At 31.5% G+C, this 22,930-nt stretch overlaps 3 protein-coding genes across 8 annotated transcripts; 1 reads left to right on the plus strand and 2 right to left on the minus strand.

Moving 5' to 3' along the window:
• Positions 1-1,745: 1,745 nt before the first annotated feature.
• LOC137814064 (leucine-rich repeat receptor-like tyrosine-protein kinase PXC3) lies at positions 1,746-6,059 on the plus strand. 4 transcript variants are annotated; one of them, XM_068616600.1, is made up of 3 exons: positions 1,746-2,248; positions 2,469-5,056; positions 5,313-6,059. In XM_068616600.1, exons 2-3 carry the CDS (start codon positions 2,719-2,721, stop codon positions 5,636-5,638), a joined length of 2,664 nt encoding a protein of 887 aa, XP_068472701.1. In that variant the 5' UTR covers positions 1,746-2,248; positions 2,469-2,718; the 3' UTR covers positions 5,639-6,059. The 4 variants fall into 4 exon arrangements, with proteins under 4 accessions (XP_068472701.1, XP_068472700.1, XP_068472702.1 ...); XM_068616599.1 differs by having other exon boundaries at positions 1,750-2,248; positions 2,427-5,056; XM_068616601.1 differs by having other exon boundaries at positions 1,917-2,277; positions 2,427-5,056.
• A 2,254-nt stretch (positions 6,060-8,313) lies between these two features.
• LOC137814066 (uncharacterized) lies at positions 8,314-10,126 on the minus strand. 2 transcript variants are annotated; one of them, XM_068616603.1, is made up of 3 exons: positions 9,998-10,126; positions 8,802-8,904; positions 8,314-8,721 (listed from the first exon to the last, which is right to left on the minus strand). In XM_068616603.1, exons 2-3 carry the CDS (start codon positions 8,893-8,895, stop codon positions 8,576-8,578), a joined length of 240 nt encoding a protein of 79 aa, XP_068472704.1. In that variant the 5' UTR covers positions 8,896-8,904; positions 9,998-10,126; the 3' UTR covers positions 8,314-8,575. The 2 variants fall into 2 exon arrangements, with proteins under 2 accessions (XP_068472704.1, XP_068472705.1); XM_068616604.1 differs by having other exon boundaries at positions 8,802-8,909; positions 9,998-10,124.
• A 2,258-nt stretch (positions 10,127-12,384) lies between these two features.
• Positions 12,385-20,977, minus strand: LOC137814067 (protein SEMI-ROLLED LEAF 2). Of its 2 annotated transcripts, XM_068616606.1 has the most exons (20): positions 20,691-20,977; positions 20,222-20,593; positions 19,678-19,752; positions 19,453-19,568; positions 19,059-19,173; positions 18,801-18,929; positions 18,024-18,071; positions 17,561-17,763; positions 17,275-17,471; positions 16,881-17,173; positions 16,522-16,671; positions 16,000-16,422; positions 15,650-15,799; positions 14,852-14,924; positions 14,242-14,369; positions 13,935-14,138; positions 13,745-13,843; positions 13,534-13,662; positions 13,130-13,357; positions 12,385-12,954 (listed from the first exon to the last, which is right to left on the minus strand). In XM_068616606.1, exons 2-20 carry the CDS (start codon positions 20,369-20,371, stop codon positions 12,799-12,801), a joined length of 3,066 nt encoding a protein of 1,021 aa, XP_068472707.1. In that variant the 5' UTR covers positions 20,372-20,593; positions 20,691-20,977; the 3' UTR covers positions 12,385-12,798. The 2 variants fall into 2 exon arrangements, with proteins under 2 accessions (XP_068472707.1, XP_068472708.1); XM_068616607.1 differs by lacking the exon at positions 13,534-13,662 and having other exon boundaries at positions 20,691-20,975.
• Positions 20,978-22,930: the final 1,953 nt, after the last annotated feature.

Below are 22,930 nucleotides of genomic sequence, written 5' to 3' on the forward strand. Positions count from 1 at the left end.
CAATGAAAAATCATACATGTACATCCTAATTTTTGGACGCAGGAGTGAAAAGAAAGATAAAGATACAAAGAAAGAGTGAAAAATACGGTATATAATATCAAATGATAAAGCTAAAGAAATAAAACAAAAAGGTCAGAGAGATTAAAAGAAACACTGTATATGTATAAAATAACCTTGTATGTAAAGTATACAGTGGTGAGTTGTGTAGTAGTAATTAATGATGGCAATGATGACATAGAGAGAACAATTAAAGGACAAAATATGCTTTCTAAAGTAGTATGCTTTTTGACACTAGTGATTTTTTTAAGCATGAATTGTAATTAATGTTGTACCTAGTTAATGTGATTCTGGAATCTGCCATTTAAAAATCACACACAGAATTAATGTATAACATAGAATTATGCCACTTGTTGGCACGCATATGGTTTGTCTCACACTACAACCATGTCATTTTACTCACTCCATTCAAGAGATTTGGCTTTCCCATGGCAATATTGCATTGATTCCAATAAGTATTAGAGTTGTGTTCAGTGTTGTCTTCAAGAACAAAAATAAGATTCTGATATTATCACGAAGGTGAAGGTAGAAATCAAGCACCATAAGAAAGACTAACTGGACAGTTTGATTGCTCAATCATGCTTGTGCCATCTCAACAAATAAAAGTTTAGGTAGCAAATGAATCTAAATACCTTATAATTGACATTCTATGTTATATTTAGACTTGGAAGTTTGAATGCTTTGAATTAACAGGATTAGAAGTTTCACATATAAGTGAGAGAGAAGTTCAGAACACATCCAAGTACCTTATAATTGACACTGCAACTTGGTGAATGGTGATGGAATCACTGTGGCTTCATTCAAGCTACATGGTGTACTATAACTGAGATATAAACCGAATGTTACTAAATATCTTTCTGATTTAACATACACCGAAACCCTTTTATCATGCATACTTGTTAATATCTCCCTTTCATGATTGAAGAGACTGGATTCATGAATGCTAGAAATGTAGGCAAGAAGAAAATTTTGATGATGTAGGTGAAAGTAAGAAACGTGAATGGGGCAATAAATAGGGGCCCAGGTAAAAAAGAGAGACATCTCCCAGAAATACAGAACCTCTGTAAACATTGTTTGGGTGTATTCATTGAACAAAATAAATTGAAATGTATTCTGAAAAAGGTAAGTCTCATTCCCTATATAAAATAAGCCTACATGGAGGGAATCCTAGGATTAAGTATTGTGATATTTGCAGCACAACTTTATTGTCTTCTCAAATCCATGATAATTTTTGGAAGAAACAATAGGGCACAGCAAATTAATTTCCATCCGGGTCCCTTTCCCTTCCTTGTATGACCAACAAAACATTTGCTAGGATCTGACATCCCTCCACCATCTCTGCTTTGCATTTTCTGATTTACTTTAAATATGTAACAACAAATTAAACACTGCACAGATTCACAAGTCTGAAAACACATAAACTGTCTATCATTTTCTGTATTTAGTTAGTATCCACATTTTCTTACCCATAAAACAAGTTTAAAAATTTGGCAATGCAAAAACTGTTGAAGCATTGAGGACTTTATGACTTAAACTACACTTATATGGATATTTATAGTTTACTTACAAAAACTAATGAAATGTCAGGGAAAATTAAGGACACATTATTAAACAATGTGAGTTTGATTTTCTACTGCTACTGAACCAACTTTTGTTCGGTATATAATATCAATATCATGCAGAGTGAAGGGAGGACTAAACTTTATTTTATCAATGAGAAATGCATTTTCCGATTTAGATTTCGTTTGGGGTAACTTTTTTTTTTATTTTCTTTTGGTTTTTCACGAATGCAAAGTAGAAGATTAGAAAATAAAAATTTGATTTTTGAGGATGAGAATTGATGGCGCCCAATGAATTTTGCTCCGTCCCAAACAGAAAACGCTGTGTTGAAGTGTGCCCCACATGCAATGAGACAGGAGTTTTATGCAGCTTTCATTCAGTGATGACTGCCCATTTCTCGTGATGCCTACATCTACATGGCAAAGAATTTCATTCCCATCTCTCTCTCTCTGAGACATAAGAAAACACCTGGTCCGTGAACCCTGCGATAAAAGCATTGAACTCTTCCTCTCTTAGCTCCTTCTCCCATTTCATCACTCACTGTTCACTCAAGATTCAAGACGTTTTCCTCTGCATCGCTGTAGTCACTTTCTCTGTTATCTCTGCAGTTCATGTTTTCTTCTGCTACCAAGTATGGCAATGTTTCATATGCAACCCACGGTTCATAATGCTTCCCCTTTTGTCTCTTTTTATTTATCCTTGTTTTCCATTTACTGAAAGTGAAAGCTTTCTCTCTTTTTTTGCTCAAATCTCAATCGGGTTTTCTCCTAGATGTTGATATGCTTCTGGGGTTATTTACTGCATTTCAGGGCTGGTGAAAGCTTCTAAAGGTTTTTTTTTTTTCCTTGAAGCGGTGCAAGCAGCAGCAGCTCGCTGAGCAAGAGACACAAAGGGGATACTTGGTTCCAAATCGTCACGTTTAAGAAAAGGGAAAGCTCATTGTGAAGGAAAGGTGGACTTTTATGGTGAAAAGAACAAGAGGAAAAAGTTGTTAATGCTGTTTGGTAGAGTTTTGATAACAATTTTGGCTCTTGGAGGAAAACATTGTCTAGTGAAGTGGAAACACTTACACTTCACTTCAGCAGAGAAGGTTGTACAGTGATGGAAGCTCTATGCTTGTTACACATTCTCCTAGCTTGGTGTCTGTCATGTTTTGAGCTTGTTGGTGCTGAGCTTCAGGAGCAAGCTGTATTACAGGCCATCAACCAAGAGCTTAGAGTCCCTGGATGGGGGGATGCCAACAACTCAGATTACTGCAGTTGGCAAGGTGTCAACTGTGGTAACCACTCATTGGTGGAGAGCTTGGATCTGTCTCACCGGAATCTTCGAGGTAATGTAACTTTAATGTCTGAGCTCAAAGCATTGAAGCGGCTTGATCTTTCAAATAATAACTTTGATGGATTGATTCCACGTGCTTTTGGAAATTTATCTGATCTTGAAGTTTTAGATTTGTCTTCAAATAAGTTCCAGGGTTCAATTCCACCTCAGTTGGGTGGTCTCAGAAACCTCAAATCATTGAACCTTTCCAATAATGTGCTTGTGGGAGAAATACCAATGGAACTTCAGGGCTTAGAGAAATTGCAAGATTTTCAAATTTCTAGTAACCATTTGAGTGGTCTTATACCTTCCTGGGTGGGAAATTTAACTAATCTGAGGCTTTTCACTGCTTATGAGAACCGTTTAGATGGCAGGATTCCTGATGATCTAGGCTCAATTTCTGAGCTTCAAATACTTAACTTGCACTCTAACCAGCTTGAAGGTTCAATACCAGCTACCATTTTCGTTCCAGGGAAGCTGGAAGTTCTGGTTCTCACCCAGAATAATTTTAGTGGCGAACTGCCTAAGGAAATTGGGAATTGCAAAGCCCTTTCCAGCGTTCGAATTGGATTCAACCATCTAGTAGGTACAATTCCTAAGACCATTGGAAATCTTACTAGCCTAACCTACTTTGAAGCTGACAATAATAATCTTTCTGGTGAGGTTGTGTCAGAATTTTCTCAGTGTTCTAATCTTACCCTCTTGAATTTGGCTTCAAATGGATTTACTGGAACAATTCCGCAAGACTTCGGACAACTTATGAATCTTCAGGAATTAATTCTTTCTGGAAATAGCCTATTTGGCGATATTCCAATATCAATTCTGAGTTGCAAAAATCTTAACAAGCTTGATATTAGCAACAACAGATTCAATGGGACAATACCAAATGAAATCTGCAATATCACCCGGTTGCAGTACTTGCTGTTGGATCAGAATTTCATAAGAGGAGAGATCCCCCATGAAATTGGTAATTGTGCAAAACTTCTTGAATTACAATTGGGCAGTAATATTTTGACTGGAACTATTCCTCCTGAGATTGGGCGCATTAGGAACTTGCAGATAGCTTTAAATTTGAGCTTCAATCATCTTCATGGACTTCTGCCCCCTGAATTGGGAAAACTGGACAAACTTGTTTCACTGGATGTTTCAAACAATCGGCTATCAGGTAATATCCCACCTGAACTTAAGGGAATGTTGAGTTTGATAGAGGTGAACTTCTCAAATAATCTGCTAGGAGGCTTGGTGCCAACATTTGTACCATTCCAAAAGAGTCCTAGTTCAAGTTTTTTGGGCAACAAAGGGCTTTGTGGAGAGCCTCTGAACCCTTCATGTGGAACCCTTTATGATGATCACAAGGCTTACCATCATCGGGTTTCTTACAGAATCATACTAGCTGTAATTGGTTCTGGTTTGGCTGTTTTTATGTCAGTAACTATAGTTGTCTTGCTGTTTATGATCAGAGAGAGGCAAGAAAAAGTAGCCAAAGATGCTGGAATTGTTGATGATAGCACCAATGACAACCCAACTATAATTGCAGGAACTGTTTTTGTTGATAATCTCAAACAAGCGGTAGACCTTGATGCTGTCGTTAAAGCAACTCTGAAAGACTCAAATAAGCTCAGCGGCGGAACTTTCAGCACAGTTTACAAGGCAATCATGCCTTCTGGGGTGGTCTTATCTGTTAGGAGATTGAAGTCTGTAGACAAGACAATAATCCACCATCAGAACAAAATGATTAGAGAACTTGAAAGACTGAGCAAAGTTTGTCATGATAATCTTGTGCGTCCCATTGGCTATGTCATTTATGAAGATGTTGCTCTTCTCTTGCATCATTATTTTCCCAATGGAACATTGGTTCAGCTTCTTCATGAATCTACCCGGAAACCTGAATATCAACCTGACTGGCCTTCTAGACTGTCCATTGCCATTGGTGTGGCAGAAGGTTTGGCTTTCCTTCATCATGTGGCAATCATCCATCTTGACATTTCTTCAGGCAATGTTCTCTTGGATGCAAATTTCAAGCCGTTAGTTGGGGAGATAGAGATTTCAAAACTTCTGGATCCAACCAAAGGCACTGCAAGTATTAGTGCAGTTGCTGGTTCCTTTGGTTACATACCACCAGGTATGCTACTTTCTGGCATGCAATTCTCCATCTATTCATCCTATTTACTTTTACAGTAAATAGTCTTTGCATTATCATCTCTTTACACATAATCATGTATGGCTAGTTAATTAATTTTACAATATTACATTAAAGATCATGTTAATGATTATATTGGTTGATGAGGTTAATTTTTGTATACAGTCATTACATACAAATTAAACTCTACTTTTGTTGTGTTTAGCATGCTTCATTTTACATTTTTTCTACAATGCAGAATATGCATATACTATGCAAGTAACAGCACCAGGAAATGTTTATAGCTACGGTGTTGTTCTGTTGGAGATCCTCACAACTAGATTACCAGTTGATGAGGATTTTGGTGAAGGTGTAGATTTGGTGAAATGGGTTCACAGTGCTCCAGTGAGAGGGGAAACTCCAGAGCAGATATTGGATGCCAGGCTTAGCACAGTTTCTTTTGGTTGGAGGAAAGAAATGCTTGCTGCTTTGAAGGTTGCCTTGCTGTGCACGGACAACACACCAGCCAAACGACCGAAAATGAAGAATGTAGTGGAAATGCTGCGAGAGATAAAACAAAACTGAGAACAGCAAGCCACTCAAGTATTCTATTCTGTGTTGAAGATTTGATGTATGCAAACTCTCATGGATACAGAGGAACTGATGAGTTATACAACAACATTAAATAGTAGACTTGTATGAGGAGTTACTTCAGGTGGTGAAGCTGGTGTGTGAAAGTAAATTCAGGCATTGATAGAACTTCACCTTTCTAGGTTGTCCAAAGGGTTAGTTGTAAAGGACAGCTAGCTTATCTATTTGAGTTGGACACAGTGGTTAGGTTGGGGGAGGATAAATGCAAGAGACTTTGGAAAAAGATATATCAGTTTCTCTTGCATATAAGCTAGTCCACAGTTTTCGTATTCTATTTACTCATTTGGGAGATGTATGCACCTATCAATCAATCTGTTCCCATTGAAACTGAAAAGCTTTAGTTTATTTTTATTGAGATCACAGACTCTACATCTGAATTGTCCACATGCATGATGCATGCAGTACCTCCTACTGGAAGTGTTTTAGCACTTTGACATACACCACAAAACCTTTCATTCGCCAAAATATTGCTATAAATAATATTTCTCGACATAAGAAACTTACTCGAAAGATAACTAAAGGAAGATAATTTCGTGTCCATTAAATTAACAGCTTTGTAGTTATATACCACATTGCATTATTCTATCAAGGAAACTATGAAACTGCCATATCTGTGGTAATTAACTTATGACATGAAAACTATATTTTGACTAAGTACACAACATCATATATTATATCAATAACATTGTTCTTGTTTAAGGAATGGTAATACCTCAGTTCCAAATTAGTCTCAGCTTCTTTTTACATGGAAATTAGGATGACACAAGTTTAAAAAATAATTTCTGATGTGTTACATAATCTGACCTCATAATATCCGTTTTTTAGTATATGAGTTTCAAAAGTACTTATTACATGATTAATAATCTTAACGTATATGTCCTCTTTCTGCTATGGTCGCTTTCTTCTGTGACATATCTACTTCCTTTGGTTTAGATAATAAACAGGTTTTGGTTTTCATTTGTATATTGAAAGAAGCTTGATTCAAAAAACTAATTTACGACTATATTTGTGTGGCTGTCTCTTAATTTGATTTTAAATAAAATATGTGTGGTTTTATTACCTATAATTAATAAAATATGAAAAATGTATAAATTATTATGATAAAAAAAGTAAATTGAAAGAAAAATATTAAAAAAAAAATAAGAAATCCATTAAAAGAGTCAATACAATAATAAAAATAAAACACATTAATACTATTTCATGAACTTAAACCAAAAATTTATAATATATTAGGTATTTAATTTGGAAAAAGGGTTTATTGGATATTTAAAGTAAAAGTCTAACACTTCAAATTTATTTAAAGTAAAAATCAACACTTCAAATTTATTTAAAGTAAAAATCAACACTTCAAATTTATTTAAAGTAAAAACTTTAACGGCATGTTTGGTTTCCATTCTTCCTATATCCTACGCATGTCCACCCAGAAGCACGATGGCATTTGATACAAAGTGACATGATTTTTGCATTGCACGTGTGTTGTGTATGCCCAAGCGTGAATATGGAATTCGAGTAAACTTATGTTATATACATTCGGACTTAAATTATGAGTAAAATTAATTACTTTGATACTAATTAAGAATAGTAGTTAAATTTATTTAATATTCTTGTTTTTATATTATAAAAAAATTATTTTCTTAACGTGTCCTAAGATTATATTTTATTAAATATGATGTTTAGATTTTAAAAAAATATAGTTTTAAAATAGTAGCATAAATAAGGTTTATAGTATTAAAATTTGTTAATCATTAATTATTGTGACTTTTTTCTCAAATTTGAGTTATGTGATAATATTGATTTTCAGCAATTTTTTTCGTTTACTTCATTTGTCAAACTATAAAATAAAGCAAGAGCTAAACGGAGTGTAATAAACTTTTTGTCAAAACAATTTTTATTTTCACAGCCCTTGGGTAAAAATGTTAAGTTACATTTATACTTAATATTTACTTGTCAATTTGGATTGTTGCACTACTTATATTCTGCTTAATTATGTTTAGTTGTATATCTTTGAATATATTTCAATTTTTACTGTTACAAGTTACAATTATAGTCAACTAAAATTTTCACAAATTTACCTGAAGCCTGATGTTTGAGAACCTTATAAAACCTTATATACCAATCCCGAATATTCCTAATCAGGTACTACTTTTCCTCATCAGTTTTCAAAGAAAAAAATATTTGCTATACTATTAATTCTACCCTGTCCTATTTTTCCTAAAGTAAACATCTATATTTCTGTCACCCAATTTCTTTCCTCCCAAACACAGTCTATAACATCACAACAAATCAAACCAACACTTTAAATTCTAAAGCCAGCAAAAAGAATAGAAATTTAAGTTAATCAGAAATTTTGTTTCCCCACAAAATTTGTACGTGTTGTTTTACCGCTGAAGAGTAGTTAGTATTCTAAAGCTAAAACTTGCTCTCATAGAACCCTCACTCGGATTTGACGAGAGATTCACAAATCACTGAGAATAAGCCATGATGCAAACCAATCAATTAACATTTCCCGCACATGGAAAATTTCAATCAAGTACTATAAGTTCAACACCGCACTTGTAATTTTACAGCAAGGGAACTGCAAGACATTGCCTAAAAGCACCATATGCCACTAGTAATAATTTTTAGCACACTCTGCTAATTGATTCACATTCATACCAAGGTGAATAGACAGAACTTGAATACAAGAATGTGTATTAACCAATCCTTTTTGTTTAAATAACCTTTTATTGAGCAACTAAACATACACATGTTAAAACATAGAGATACTAATTGAACTGCAAGAGTTTTACCTCAAACATGACCATCGTTTATGGAAACATATCCCATGACCAAGGGGAACCAATTAACTCAAAATTCATGAACAAAAAATTATCACTCAGAGCGAGACTTCACAACGAAATTTTGGCGACTTATGGGGTTCATGACAACCGGTGCACCAGCCGTGCGAGGCCATGCCTGCAATTTTTTGTCAGTCTCTTCCTCCCACTCTTTGTTTGTAATAGTGCCAGGGGTACTACCTGAGGAAATCAGTTAGCAGTTACATACTGTAAGAAAACAGCCACAAAGAAAATTGTTTCAGGTGGAAGACACTACTTACCTCCAAATATCTTTTTTTCTGAAACATAATAATCACAAACCCATGCAATTCCAAATGATCCAAGAATAGCAGAAACAATATACTTGCCTGACATGACTGCAGACTACGCTAACAAACAAAAGAATAAAAAAGTCAAAATTCAAAGAGAGAAAGAAAACGGCAATATGAATGGCAGAGACACCATTCCTATCCAATTAAACAAATGGTATGACACAATAAAATTGCAAAAATAAGGTGGAATTTCACACTGAACCACCAAAAAAGCATGAAACCGTGTTGGTTAGAGAGGTAAAGCAACTGCATTCCTAAAATCTTACAAACTAGCGAACATAGCAATGGAAATCCCTTTGACAAAAACTACATGCTGGTTAAACGCTAAACAACCTAACAACTCGAGACTAGTGATATTAGATTACAACCCTCAATAACAAATATAAACAAATACAAAATCTTAGCTTAAGGAGATTATTGTATAGATTAACATAACAAACGAACAACTCAAGACTCGAGGATATTAGATAACAACCCATAATAATAAATATAAATAAATCCAAAATGCTAGCTTCAGGGGATTATTGAATAGATTAACATAACAAACTGAAGAAAACAGAAACCATGAGGAGTCAAATCATATGGAATGATACATCAACCGAAAGTTGTCAGATCAAAACCCCTATATTGCATGTGGAAACATTCTAACACCTATCCAGCATCGAAAAATCTTAATAAGCCTACAGGTTGGGCGATTATGAAAAAAGACATTATGATTTGATGTATTTTACACGATAAAATCCATCACAATAAACCAAACAAGTTTCTTCATTGGAATCACTGAGCATAGAAAGGGAAGCAAAGGTAAGGCATTGTCACAAAAACCAGTTTACAGAAGATTAGGCGAATTTAAGGCGAAATTTTGGAATTGGAATCAAATTTGCACAAAAAAAATGTAAAAATTTGGTAAAACCAAGACATCCCTAATCATAAAATGAATTGGTTGAATCAATTAATAAAAAATTAAAAGTCGGAAAAAAAAAAGTTACATCCGCACCTAATTGGAGTCTATTAAATTTTCAGTTAATCCACCCAGTGAAGAGAATAAAGAAGCGCAAAAATTAAACTGGAAAAAGGACATATGAGATAAAATCATGCGAGGCATGAAATCAAAAAGGCTTAGAGAAGAGGTCTAGGGTTCGTACCTGAAGCTTGAGATCTATTGACCGAAAGAACGAAATGGAAGAAGAAAACAGGAATGCTTCTCCTTTACTTTCTGCATTCAGTACATATATGGGCTGGGCTACTTTACCCACTCTCGGCCCATTATTCTGTCGCCCAAATTCTATTTTCCACGTCAATTGATATTTTATATATATACCTTCCAGATTTATTAATTTTGTATTTTTAAAATATTACTTTTTTAGAAAATGTTTTTAGAATGCCATAAAAAATTGAAAATTCAAAAAATACCTTTTGGAAGCTTAAAAAAAATTCTAAACCCGCTTTATACGTATGTCCCTTTAACCTTGCATCCACATAACTTCACATTAAAAAAACTTGTTTCAAATCTAAGAAACCAATATTTGGTACAGATCAACTATTGCATATTATTTGGAATAAGACAAATGTGGTATTGATTGAAAACATGAGAATTCATATTAAAAGCTAATTAATTAAATGCTACTATTGTAATTTTGAATACTTAAAATGTCACATGTCAATAATGTGAAATATGGAGACCTTACTAGATTCTCCTTTCAATAATGCAAAAATCAAGATTTGGATTAAATGCCAAAGAAAGTTTTTTCTCATATCAATAAGTATCCAATAGAGAGTTTTCATCTTGTGATTGATTATCATTTTCTAAGTAGATGGACTCTTATATTATTTCCACACAAAAATAAAAAAATTTAATGAGAAAAAAACAATTTAAATTGTATGAATGAGAAATATAAAGTTATATTAACAAAAATACATTATGATGTTATTGATTTTCACTAAGTAATGGAGAGTCTTGTCACCTTTTTGTAATTGTTTCTTTCTTAAAACCAATCTTTGAATACTAAAACTTAAAAATGGTAACTTATCGAGGATAAAGAATTATTCCAAGTTATACTCACTCCAATCACTCTAATATTTATCAAATTTTATTTTCATTTCAAAAATTATTTTCCTAATTTTCTCTTCATTCATGGTTAGCATTTTGTACCAACCAACATTGAATTTCTCACACTTGTTAAATACAAAATTGATGTTAGATGGAAGGTAACTCTATGATTAAATATAATGGATTCACAAATTCTCACATATATTTTGTATTGTGCATTGTACACTTGTAGGACAAACTACATGATTCACATATTCAAATGCAAGATTATTAAAAGTGTTATGCAAGTGCACTTTTTAAGCATAGAAAAACTAAAGTTTCTCTTAGTAGGGACACTTAAAGGCAAACTAAGTTTTGTGTTCATACCACCCATTTTATTAAGAGACGTTAAAAACATTCATTTGTGTCCTTTGATAATTTAATATATACTTATGGTTTCTCTAATTTTTCCTTTTGAACAATAAAGTTTAAGATGTGAAAAAAAAATCTCACTACAAGAAAATCATGAAATATAAACTAATTTTTAGAAACAAAAAATAATTAGTTGTTACAGTGACTAAATTGTAGATCATTTTAGAGACTAAAAAAATTTTGGTTTCTAAATTAGTTTCTATTATTGTTAAATGATTTCTAAATTGGTGTTTAATTAGCAATCAAAGTTTTTGCTACCAAATTTATTATTTTTTGTCTCTAAAAATTGGTTTCTATTTCATGATTTTCTTGTAGTGTCCTCACCCCATAATCAACCATTATTATTATTCCTAAGTTCTTCTTTCAATATTATTTCATTGTACCATTTGTTGAAGTATTATCAAAAGTTAATGAAATGATTTTTTTCTCAATCCCCCAATCTTCTAAGAATTCATATATTGTATTAGTCAATTTAACCCCAAAGTATGAAGTATGGAGATGGAACAAATTAATTTATATTTGACTCAACCTCACATAATCAATTTGTAAAATTAGGATTATGTGTGACTTATATATTATAATATGATCATATTCCTAATCAATGTAAGATTTTCAACATAGACAATTTTGCATAATTTGTGATTTTTAAGGTAAGGCTTACAAGAATGATATAAATTAGTTCCCTTTATACACAATTCTCACTAGTGTTACCACAATGACAAACAATTCAATCATAGAGACATTATCCTCTTTTGTATATGGATTGCAGCACCCCAAGTGCACCATTTTATCCATTCATTTTTTGTCGATAAAAAAATTATAAACAATTAATTTTCTCTATCTTAGTAATTTCAATCTATAATTTGGTTTCCAACCAAAATTAACTAAACTTAATCTTTGCAATTTTATTAACATAACTTTTTCTACTACAATTCTAGATCAAATTGTTGCAATATCCTTCCTTGCAATTAACTTTTTTAAGCACGATATCATGGTGGAAATATTTACTTCAATCATAATCAAACAAAAAAAAAGTTATGTATATTCTATTAATTGTTTTTTATAAATATTTGTCTGGAGGAAACTTCTTTATAAATGTTTTTAAAATAGTAAAATAAGACATCTTCCTAAACTAAAACTAATGTATATAACTTTTTTCTAATTCTAAATATGCTTATGAATAAGTTTATCCAATCTAATGGTAAACATTACATCATAGCCAAAATAAAATGCAGACTGAAATTATACTTTACATTTTACAAGGACTACTTGGTATAAAGCCTAAGTGGATCGCATACCAATTAATAAAGAAAGTTATACATAATCAAATATTAAAATTTAACATATGGTCAGAACAACAATACTAATATTTCTTGATATATTTTGGCCTTGTGCATCACTGAAATTAAAGTCCTTAAAAATGTTTCCTTTGTGATCCATTATGAATTTTTAACTACCTTGTACTAATATAGTATAACTACGAGATCAACAACCAGCAGCTTTTAGAAAGTTATCATAGGGACTTGCTACTGGAAGTTTGAAAGGGTGATTTTCATATTCATTTGCAAACACTGGAAGAGGACCAGAAGTTGGTTGGTATAGATCCACACAAACATTATCATCAAAGGGAGGAATGCCCACCTGCATTTTATATAACTTAATTAGATACTCATTTCAAATAATGCAGAGTAGGCCTATTCACTGTTCCAAGCTTTTTAATTTGAAACTATACATTTTTATGCACATCCATACAAAATGTAAATTTGTATTTATTGAACAGATAATGTAAGTATGAACTTTTACAGGGAGGAATTACCTTTTGAAAATCCACTTGGTTAGAGACATCCATATTTTTCATTTCATTATCTTGATTCAACAAAAGAGAGTCCACTAAATTATCTTGCTTTTGTTGGGCACTCATCAATCTAGACATCTTCTGCTTTTCCATCAAAAGTACCTCACACTTATCAGCCATATCATTGTATGGCATGTTATATGCATTACATACAGAAATCCTCCCTGCTGGATTAGGTGTCTCAAAAGCCTACATTCAAAGTGTAATGTTAATTTTTATGTGTAATTGATAGAACTTGTTCCTGCTAGGGAGATGGACCTAGAGAACTATTGAAGGTTTCGTCTCCTATCTTCCTAGCAGGAAGAGAACTTAAAACACAATCCAAAGAACACAAAAATGTACAACAATATAGAAGGGACACATACTAGGTCTAAAAGTTGATTAGCACTTAGAAGACTAGGGGGTTCTGGGGATAAATCACGACTATGTTTAGTTTGATTTTCAAATGGTTCAAAAATGAGGTCGTCATCAGCATTTGAAGCCATTGAAGCATCCTATAAGTTTTGAAATTAGTTGTTAATCATAATCAGGAAGGCACATAAGTTTATTAACTAAAAAAAAGCCAATTTAAGTCACCATTGTAGCCATATTCATTTTCAATTGAGATCCAAGTTCACACATGGCATCTGGTGCAAATTCTTCCAACAGTTGTTCCTTAATTGAAGATAATTCAGCCTGCAAAAATGATAAAAGGGTCAAGATAGATGTCTAGAAATACAACTATTTTTATCTATTGACAATCCTGAACACACAAGTAAAAGTTTACTTTTGCAAAATTCTCTAAGCACTTAATGATTTCAGAAGCAAAGATTTCCCGTGTTTCGTTAATATAACCCAATAACTCTGAAAGCGTTTGTGTGGCTCTATCATCATCTTCTTTAGATCCATACATGATGTTTAGATTGTCAGGTGCAAAGTTGACAACTTGCAACTTATTATAATCTTCAATTAATTCAAGGTACGGATCAACCTGAATCCAGATGATGAAAACATTAAAGGTTATATCATTATATGATGAAAACATTTACAAATTACAAAGCATAAGATGCAGGAAACCTTTATATGGACACTACCTTTCTCTCCAAAAGTACTTTTCTAGCACTTTGGACAAGACGGTCAATGTTGTATTCTTTTGAAGAAAACACAATCATTGAAGTAGCAAGAGTAAAGAGTGATCTTCGACGAGATGGTGGTAGTGTCCCTACAATATAAAGTAGGAATTAAGAGCTAAGGACTAATATTCCAACAACAAAAGTTTTTTCTTTCCTGTTCTCATTTTGCACCCATTCCCAATGGAAATGTGTTTGTTCTCTTATAAAATGGTTGTTTAAAATGATCATATGCTACTTTATTTTGGAATTCTCCTCACCAAACTACAATTTCCAAGGCTTTTTATAGTGTACAAATTGGTGGCTAATGTCCATTAGAAGCACAAAACCACTTAATTAATATTATGCAGAAAAAATACTACTAAGGTCTTTTGAACTACTAAATGATAAGTGAGTATAATATATAGTCTGAGTAATAGAAAAGAAGAATGATTTTATTTTCCAATATCAAAATAGGATTTGTTTGATATGCAATGTCCACTAATACTATTAAAGGACGCATGAAAAACTCAATCATGTCACATTTGCGTCAGATTGGATTCTCTACCAAATTTAATTATAATCCATAACTCACCTTCTTTTAGAGAAATATTCCATAAAGAAAAAGCAAGTTGAAAACTTCGAACTAGTACCTCGTGAAAAGAATTCTGCAAAATGCAAAGAAGTTTTGGAAAATTATTTTAAAGGAAAAGAAAGTCCCATTCCTTAAAAGGAAAGAAAGAAAATATTATAAACAACCTTGAGCATTCCTTCACTTTTACATTAGGATCTTAAGGCAATGCTAACATACATATTAGATCTTTGGGTGAATATTACGACTTTAGATTACACGATGGACCTTAACATTCCATAATACATTGACAAGTATAATATGAAAAATAAACATCACATTACTGTTGTTGTGGACGTATAAATATTTATAAACAATAGATGAATAAAGTATAGTACAACATAAAACTAATTCATGATATTACATCAAAGATGTAGGTCACAATAGGAACTTAGATTAACACAATAACTAACCCTTGGAACATTTATAACCCAAGAGTAAAAGAAAATAGTACAACCAATATAACAGTTACAACTAACCTAGTTCCATTAACTCATAAACTACTTGTCTATTCCAAATTCTTCTTTCATAGATATATTTCTATCCGTTTTTCCTCTTTTTTAATGTGTTTTAAGGATCGAAACATTCAAAAGCTTCAATATCAATCACAAATAATAATGTAATAATTCTGTAAAAATACATATTTTCATGAATAAAGGAGAAAAAAAGCACTAAACATCATACAAAGAGGATCCCTTAAAAAAGTAAATTATTTTACGATTATATACCATTAAAGAATATAATCATGAATCTAGTTATCACCTTTTCTCTTGAAACAAGCAAGATCAAAGTGTATGAATGAGCAATTGCTTCATAATTTGCAGGCATGTTTCCAGGAGATATAGATTGTACCCAAATAGATGATAATAATCGACTTATCTTAAGCCTATTCAGCCTAAGAGCAGGAAACACCTAGATAGAAGTGAAAAATTGATCAATATTGTTAACCATGATAACATCAAGATAATGTAAGAAAAACACATAATGGTTAGAGTGGGTGTTTATATGCACCCATATAAGAATATTGGAAAAGTGAGGATTAGATGTTTCCAATTAGTTGAATTAGACTAAAATCAAAATCATTAGTCAAAACTAATCAATGTGAGACTCACCGAGTTTTTATCATCATGTTTTGCAGCAATTTCATCCACTTCCAATAGTAGGGGAGGATTATTCACGCTAGACACCCGATTATGCATTGACTTTAACTTGTTAACAATCCCACCATTGCTATTAGTTGATTCAATCTCTCCAGGAATATTTTCTTTAAATTGAATTAATTTTTCACTTGACGAACGTTTCTCCAGTCTTAACTTCTCAAATAAGACAGCTGAAGAAGAGAAAACAGAGAGTGTTCGAGAGAGAGTTCGTGGAACACTCGATGGCTTACGATCAGAAATAGACAAGCTTGGATGAGGAAATACAGTGGTTGGAACAAGAATGACAGAAAATATACGGTGAGCTACTGCTCGTGTTTCATGATCTGGATGGACCATAACCAGGAGCAAGTGATGAAACAAGGTCTCAGGGAATGCCTGGGATGGAAATCATGGTTTTATTATCAAATTTATCCATAAAAATCAAAGCAATGAATCACAGAAGAAAGAACAACACCACAAATATCCACTACTTACCTTATTCTGATATGATACATTTGGTAAGGAGGCTACAATTTGAGCAGTTCGATTTACAGCATGGACTGTGGTTCTAGAGTTTGATGTCATAGTTGAGATGTTCTCTAACATCACAGCCATAACATCAAGAATTGGGTCTGCTTCTCCAACCTATTTATGAGTAGAAGAAGGTTATATATCTTCCTTTACCTTTATGATAAGTGTATACTGTGTGACAACTAGATATATTACAACTTCACCAAATTTTAGTGACAACAAAAAACCAGCATATTAATCATTCATTCAAACCACTTTTGGTTCACTTATTCTGTAAAGCTTAAGTATAAACTTGAATGAAAACTGTGGAAAAATTGGTGTACCTTATTTGACAACTTTACAAGGCACTTATCCACAACTCTTCTGAATTTCTTATTCCAGGCTATTTCATCAGGGGCCAACTTTGACTCATCTAGAGAGCAATGTATGCACTTTCGCAAATGTCTCATCATATCACTCACTGCACCAATTATTGATATAGAAGGTTGGACCTTTGCATATTGGGAAAGTGAAGTGGTGACCTCGACAATGTCAAGTTGCATATGTGGTTCTTTAAGGACAGCTTTATGATCCAAATGCTTAATCAACATTGATAGCAAAACATGTGTGTTTTTCTCTGCAACAAGATGAAGAAAAAATGAAAGAGAAAACAAAAAGGGTAGTAACAATTAACAAAGTATTATATGATACAGAGAAGTGTATTGTGAAATAAGTAACCTGAATCATCCATCAAAAATAATATATCCTTTAAAACAGAAATGGCAAGGCCATCATCGATCGACCATAAGTTTCCACTATCGAAGTAGCGAAATATAGATTCCATTACACGACGTATAGTGGTTCCCTCTCTGGTTAAGTTGGCCATATTATGTAGACAAACCCCAGACCAAAAAGATGGATTCTTGTCATCTTCCCTGTGTGAATTATGAATGTTAAGGCAATGAGATAAGTAGAAGATAACATACATTTATTTCAAATATTTACTATTCGTAAAAATAATTACATTGCTACAATCATTTCGCCTTTTTCGTTAACAACTTTTCTCCATGGAGGATTTCTCGTTTTCACATCAAGCAAAGGCGAGCTTTGATCCTCATTGCTCATCCCATCTTGGACCCACATATTTTCCACACTTTCTTCCTCGTGACTAACATTTGCTAAGTTGTTCTTCGGAACTTCATAATTTTCCAAGACAACACAAACGATCTACATTGAAAAAAAAAAATTATCTTACAAAGATTTACACTAGTGTGATTTTGCATAAGATGACTACACTTACATGCATTAATTGATAATGTTTACAAAATTATCTGCATACATCCAAAAGAATCATTTTGATTCACAATTCTTGGACAGAAGAAGTATAGTGACTAAAGTTTGCTCGTGCATCCGCAAAAGACATCACTATAACAAAAATATTACAAAACTAAGTATTCAAAAGATTGAAAAGTAAAAAATTTACTTACATTATCAAATTCAACTGACATGTGAGAATTTTCACCCATAAATCGAACCTATAAAGCAAAATAGTCATTTAGTTCAAAAGAGTATGTATATAAATTATAGTAAATTTGAAGAAAGGAGACAAAATTACTCAAAAAAAGGAAATACTGAAGAAAATCAATAATCAATTCCATTCCAACATCTTCACATAAAGTCTAAGTATGTAGGCTCAAAAAAGTGAACCGCAAAAGAAGCATATACTTATCACAGTAAATTCAAGTCATAATATGAGACTTAGGTTATATAGGAACTTTTAATGATAATGAAAAATGTAAAAAAATAAAACACTACTGTGAATCTACTACCCTTTATTTTAAAAAATGAAAAAAAAAATTTAGATCTACATTAGGAATTAACTTAGAACTAAGGTAAAGTTAAAGCAACTATTGAATCATTGAAGTTAAAATAGACAGATAACATGAACTTAGTTGAAATGTGCAATAGTTATAAAGCAAAATTGCAACTGCCCCCATTATAAAAAGGTGGATGAAAATGTTAGAGAGAAAAAAAAAACACTAATGAAAAAGATAACAAGAGCAATGTTGGTGCTCCTAAAGGTAATAAGATAGTTTAACTTTTGAAAAGACAACATTGATATTTTAATGATAAAAAATTAAATTAAGACATTTAATTAAATTACTGGATAAAAGAGTTAATAATAAAAACAATGGTTGGATAGTTGTTATATATAATATTAGGGTTCTTAACATGTGGGATGGTGGAATTTATTAAACAAATACCATTGCTGAAAGTGCTTTCAAACCAGTTGAACGACTCATCCTGGCCCTTTCATCATCTCCTGTTTCTTGGGCTAATTGACAAAGTTTCGGGATAACAGCTTCTAAGTTGAATAGGTAACTTCCATCACTCTGCAAAAGTATACATATTTTCTAGTCAAAAGTCTGAAGGTTATCAAGAAATAAAAATTGAATTATAATTTTCAAATTATTGAAACTTAATTAAGATTTGTAATTGTAGAAGAAACAATAAAAACCAACCTGATTATTTACAAAATCAAACAAAATTTGACATCCTATAATTCTCATTTCATCTTGACGCGATTGATCTAGTAGCGTGTGAATAATACTTAGCAAGCTATTCGCAAACAATGGCCTGCCAACAACAACAAAAAGTTCACAACCTGTTTTAAAATCTCATAACTTCCAAAGGTTAAGCAAAGATTACCAAAAGCAAGAAGAAAACAGAACTCTCTTAGAAATTAGTTCAAAATTTCTCAATAGACACTTTGTAATTCTAAGAACAATTTGTTAAAGATTATCATCAATTCAAAAGATTACTATGAATTGATTCCAAGTACCAAAAACTTCTAATACATTCTAACAGACATGTATAAATCCATCTAGCGTGAAGAAAATATAAATATGGACTCACATTTGCTCTTTACAAGAAAATAAAAACTTCTTGTAAATGCACATGACTATTTTGGCTGAACGGATATTCTCGTTTCTTAACTCCCTGTAACACCTTTGCTCAAGGGCTTGCATAATCTGATCAATCATATAACTTCAGTGAACATATACAAGAATCAATGTATGCAAGATATATGATAAAAATACATTTAAACTTGTATGAACATTTTGTTTAAAGGCTGCATACCTTTGGGATGCGTAAAGGATTTCTGGCAGCATAATCACATAGTTTTCCTATTTGCCTATCATTTGCTCCGTCCTCCTATCAACTCATAAATGAAACAAAAGTAAAATCAATATCGTAAGTGTATTTAGTGAGACAAATACAAACAAAAGGAATGAATAAGTCGATTAAACTAAGGCCATTAATTAACATGTAATCATGATCTTGTTTATACACCAAGTTTGCATTGTTTTACATATTTAATTGCTTAAATAGGAATGTTTACTTACCTTCAACCTCACTAGCCTACTTAACTACCTTAATTGAACATTAAACTATTTATTTGCATGTTCAATGTGCTCTAGTGGGATTTTCACAGCAACAAGAAAAAGTGTATGAACAACTATTTGTTGTTTCTGACGAGACACGTATCTAAACATGCAATAGAAAATATATATGGATTGGACAAGGAACTAGTCTTGCAATGACAATATGTAATGAATAGAGAGACATGGAACCAAAGAGAAAAGGGTGAATTAAGTGAAAAAAAAAAATAGAAATAACAAACCTGATTACGAGGGAAAATATCAGCAATGAGCTTCTTATACCTCTTAACAGGTTGTCTTGACCTTGCCCTCAGAGAAGGGCAGAAGAAACAAAGATTGCCACAAACAGGCAAAACTTGGCGGGAAATAACACCAGAGACCTTTTTACTCATTTTTTCAATACCAAACCAAAACCCAATTAAATAATTAAAAAAGTTACAAACTTTAACAAGTTTGGTTTAGAATTTTGCCTTGCCTTCTTTCCCTTCCACAAAAAATCAGATTCTGAACGTGAATAAGGGAAAGAAAGGCTAAAATCTGAAAAGGGTGTCCCTTAAATTCAACAGCAAGCCTACATATGTAGTAAATTTTGAAGGTGATGGATCAATGTGGACCTGAAAAGGAAAAATTAATGTAACATCAGAATTTGATGAGAAAAAGGTGAGAAAACATTGGAGGTAAATAACGTAAAAATTAAGGAGGGAAAGGTACGAGAATGTGAAAGAGGAGGAGGAGGGTGGAGAATCCCTTGAAACATGGAAAAATGTTGAAGTGTTTATGTTGGATATGTATGTATGTATGATCTATGAGGAGAGAATGTGATGTTAAAAAATTATGTTAATGGTGGTGTGGGAGGAAACATGGATTGCAATGAGGAGGAAAGGAAAATTGCAGGTTGATGTAACGGTTTGTGAGGGACCCATTTCCCTCCTCTTCCTCTTCCTATACAATCTTCTATTTATCCCATTTATTCATTCATTTGCAAATTCCCTCCCTTCACAAATACTGGCCTTTCCTTCTATTTAAACAAACAAATGTCTAATCATTTTCGATTCTCTTTTTATCTTCATTTTTTTTTCAATACATGTCATCATTTCACTGTTACTTTATTTGTCTATAATTATTAAACTGTGAATAAATCTTTCACTTTCCAATAATTTATAATTAAGTAACAGATAGGAGAAAGTCCACTAATAATTTGACCTACTATTTTTGTAATATATATTTTAAAGCATATTTAATCGTTTCAATATTTTCTAAATCTTGGTTAATTTATGTTTATACTGGGATAAATTGAGTATTCCTATTTTTACATTCAATTAAAATCAATAATAAAACTTAATTAATAATTATTCGTCATATAAACTATAATTTTGTTTCAAACAAACACAATACAAAAGTTATAATATTTTAAAGTATAGTATTTTTATTTTGCTAAACTAATTTTAATATTTATATATAATATTAAAAAATTAGGTGGATGAGGAGGAGTATAGACTGAAATTAACCACCCTAAATTGATGGTAGACTGAAAGCCAGGTTATGCAAATCCAACCCGTTTTACCATCCTAGATAATATAACAAAATTATAAATTATTTATTTCTAAATTAATTATTATTTAAAAACTTTTTAATTAATATTTTTATTTCTTGTCAAATACTAATTGATTATATTTTTAATTTATCTTAAATTTTACTTTTTCACCTTATTTTTTTAATTTATCTTAAATTTTACTTATACTTTCTAATTTCTAAAATAAAATTATTATATTTTAAAAAATCTCAAATACTAATTTTTATGTTAACATTTATTAACTATTTTGAAAACTTAATTAAGTCTTGTGCGTGGTTTAACAAAGTTTGGCTAAAGTAGCTAAAAAAATTTGCTTCCATGTTTTGACTATTTAGACATAGAAGGTTTGGATTTTAAATTTAGGAAAAAAAGAGATACATATATAATTAATTAAAAATTTATGACATTTTAACTTCTCTTTTTTTAATTTTTAATTTTTAATTGAAATCTTAACCGTAATAAAACATTTGCTTCAAATTAAAAAGAAAAAAAAAATCAAACACTTCTCCAGAGCATATATTAAATAATTTTATCTTAGTATCCCATTTAATAAAGTGACATAGTATATATATATATATATGTATGTATATATTAGTATTATATATTACTTTCGTGATGACACATATTGTTTAAGATAAAATTTAAAAAATTATAAATATAGTATATTTTGATTTAGAATTTTCAAATAAATTAATAAAGATATGAAGTTGTGTGTATAAAAATATGGAAGAGGCGAAGATGGTAGAGCAACTTCTCTTATTGTCCTTTATATGCCTAATTGAATTTTTGTACGATCATTTCTTGATTTAATCTACCTATGTGAAATCTTTTTATTGCAAAAAGGTTGTTAAATTTTGAAAAGGTACCACACTGTAGGGAAAATAAGTTATTGTGATTATTCCACACGACAATTACACATCCAGCAACTGCTAAAGTACATCCTAAATCGTACATGCACATCCAAACAGAAAGTTAAAAAGGGAGGTTTCGTTTCTCACACCTCATATATATATATATATATATATATATATATATATATATATATATATATATATATAAGATTAATTTACTCTTATTTCTATTATCAAGAACAAGCATGAAATACCAATTTGAACTATAGTTTAATTTGATTATTTTATTATTAAGAAAATGATAACATTGCAATAGTTTTAAAAGTCAAAAAACTAAATTAAACTTTTTATAATAATTTAATCTATTGTCTAATATATTCATACACTGAAATGAACTCTCATTTGTAATAATAAACCTTAACACCCTCAACATAAAAACATATTTTTCACACTTTAATAAATTAATATTTATTTATTTTTATTTTATTTTTAATTTAAAATATTATTATTAATACTTATTTATTTTA

This window comes from Phaseolus vulgaris, chromosome 1, assembly GCF_000499845.2.
Source record: "Phaseolus vulgaris cultivar G19833 chromosome 1, P. vulgaris v2.0, whole genome shotgun sequence".
Lineage (NCBI taxonomy): Eukaryota > Viridiplantae > Streptophyta > Magnoliopsida > Fabales > Fabaceae > Phaseolus > Phaseolus vulgaris.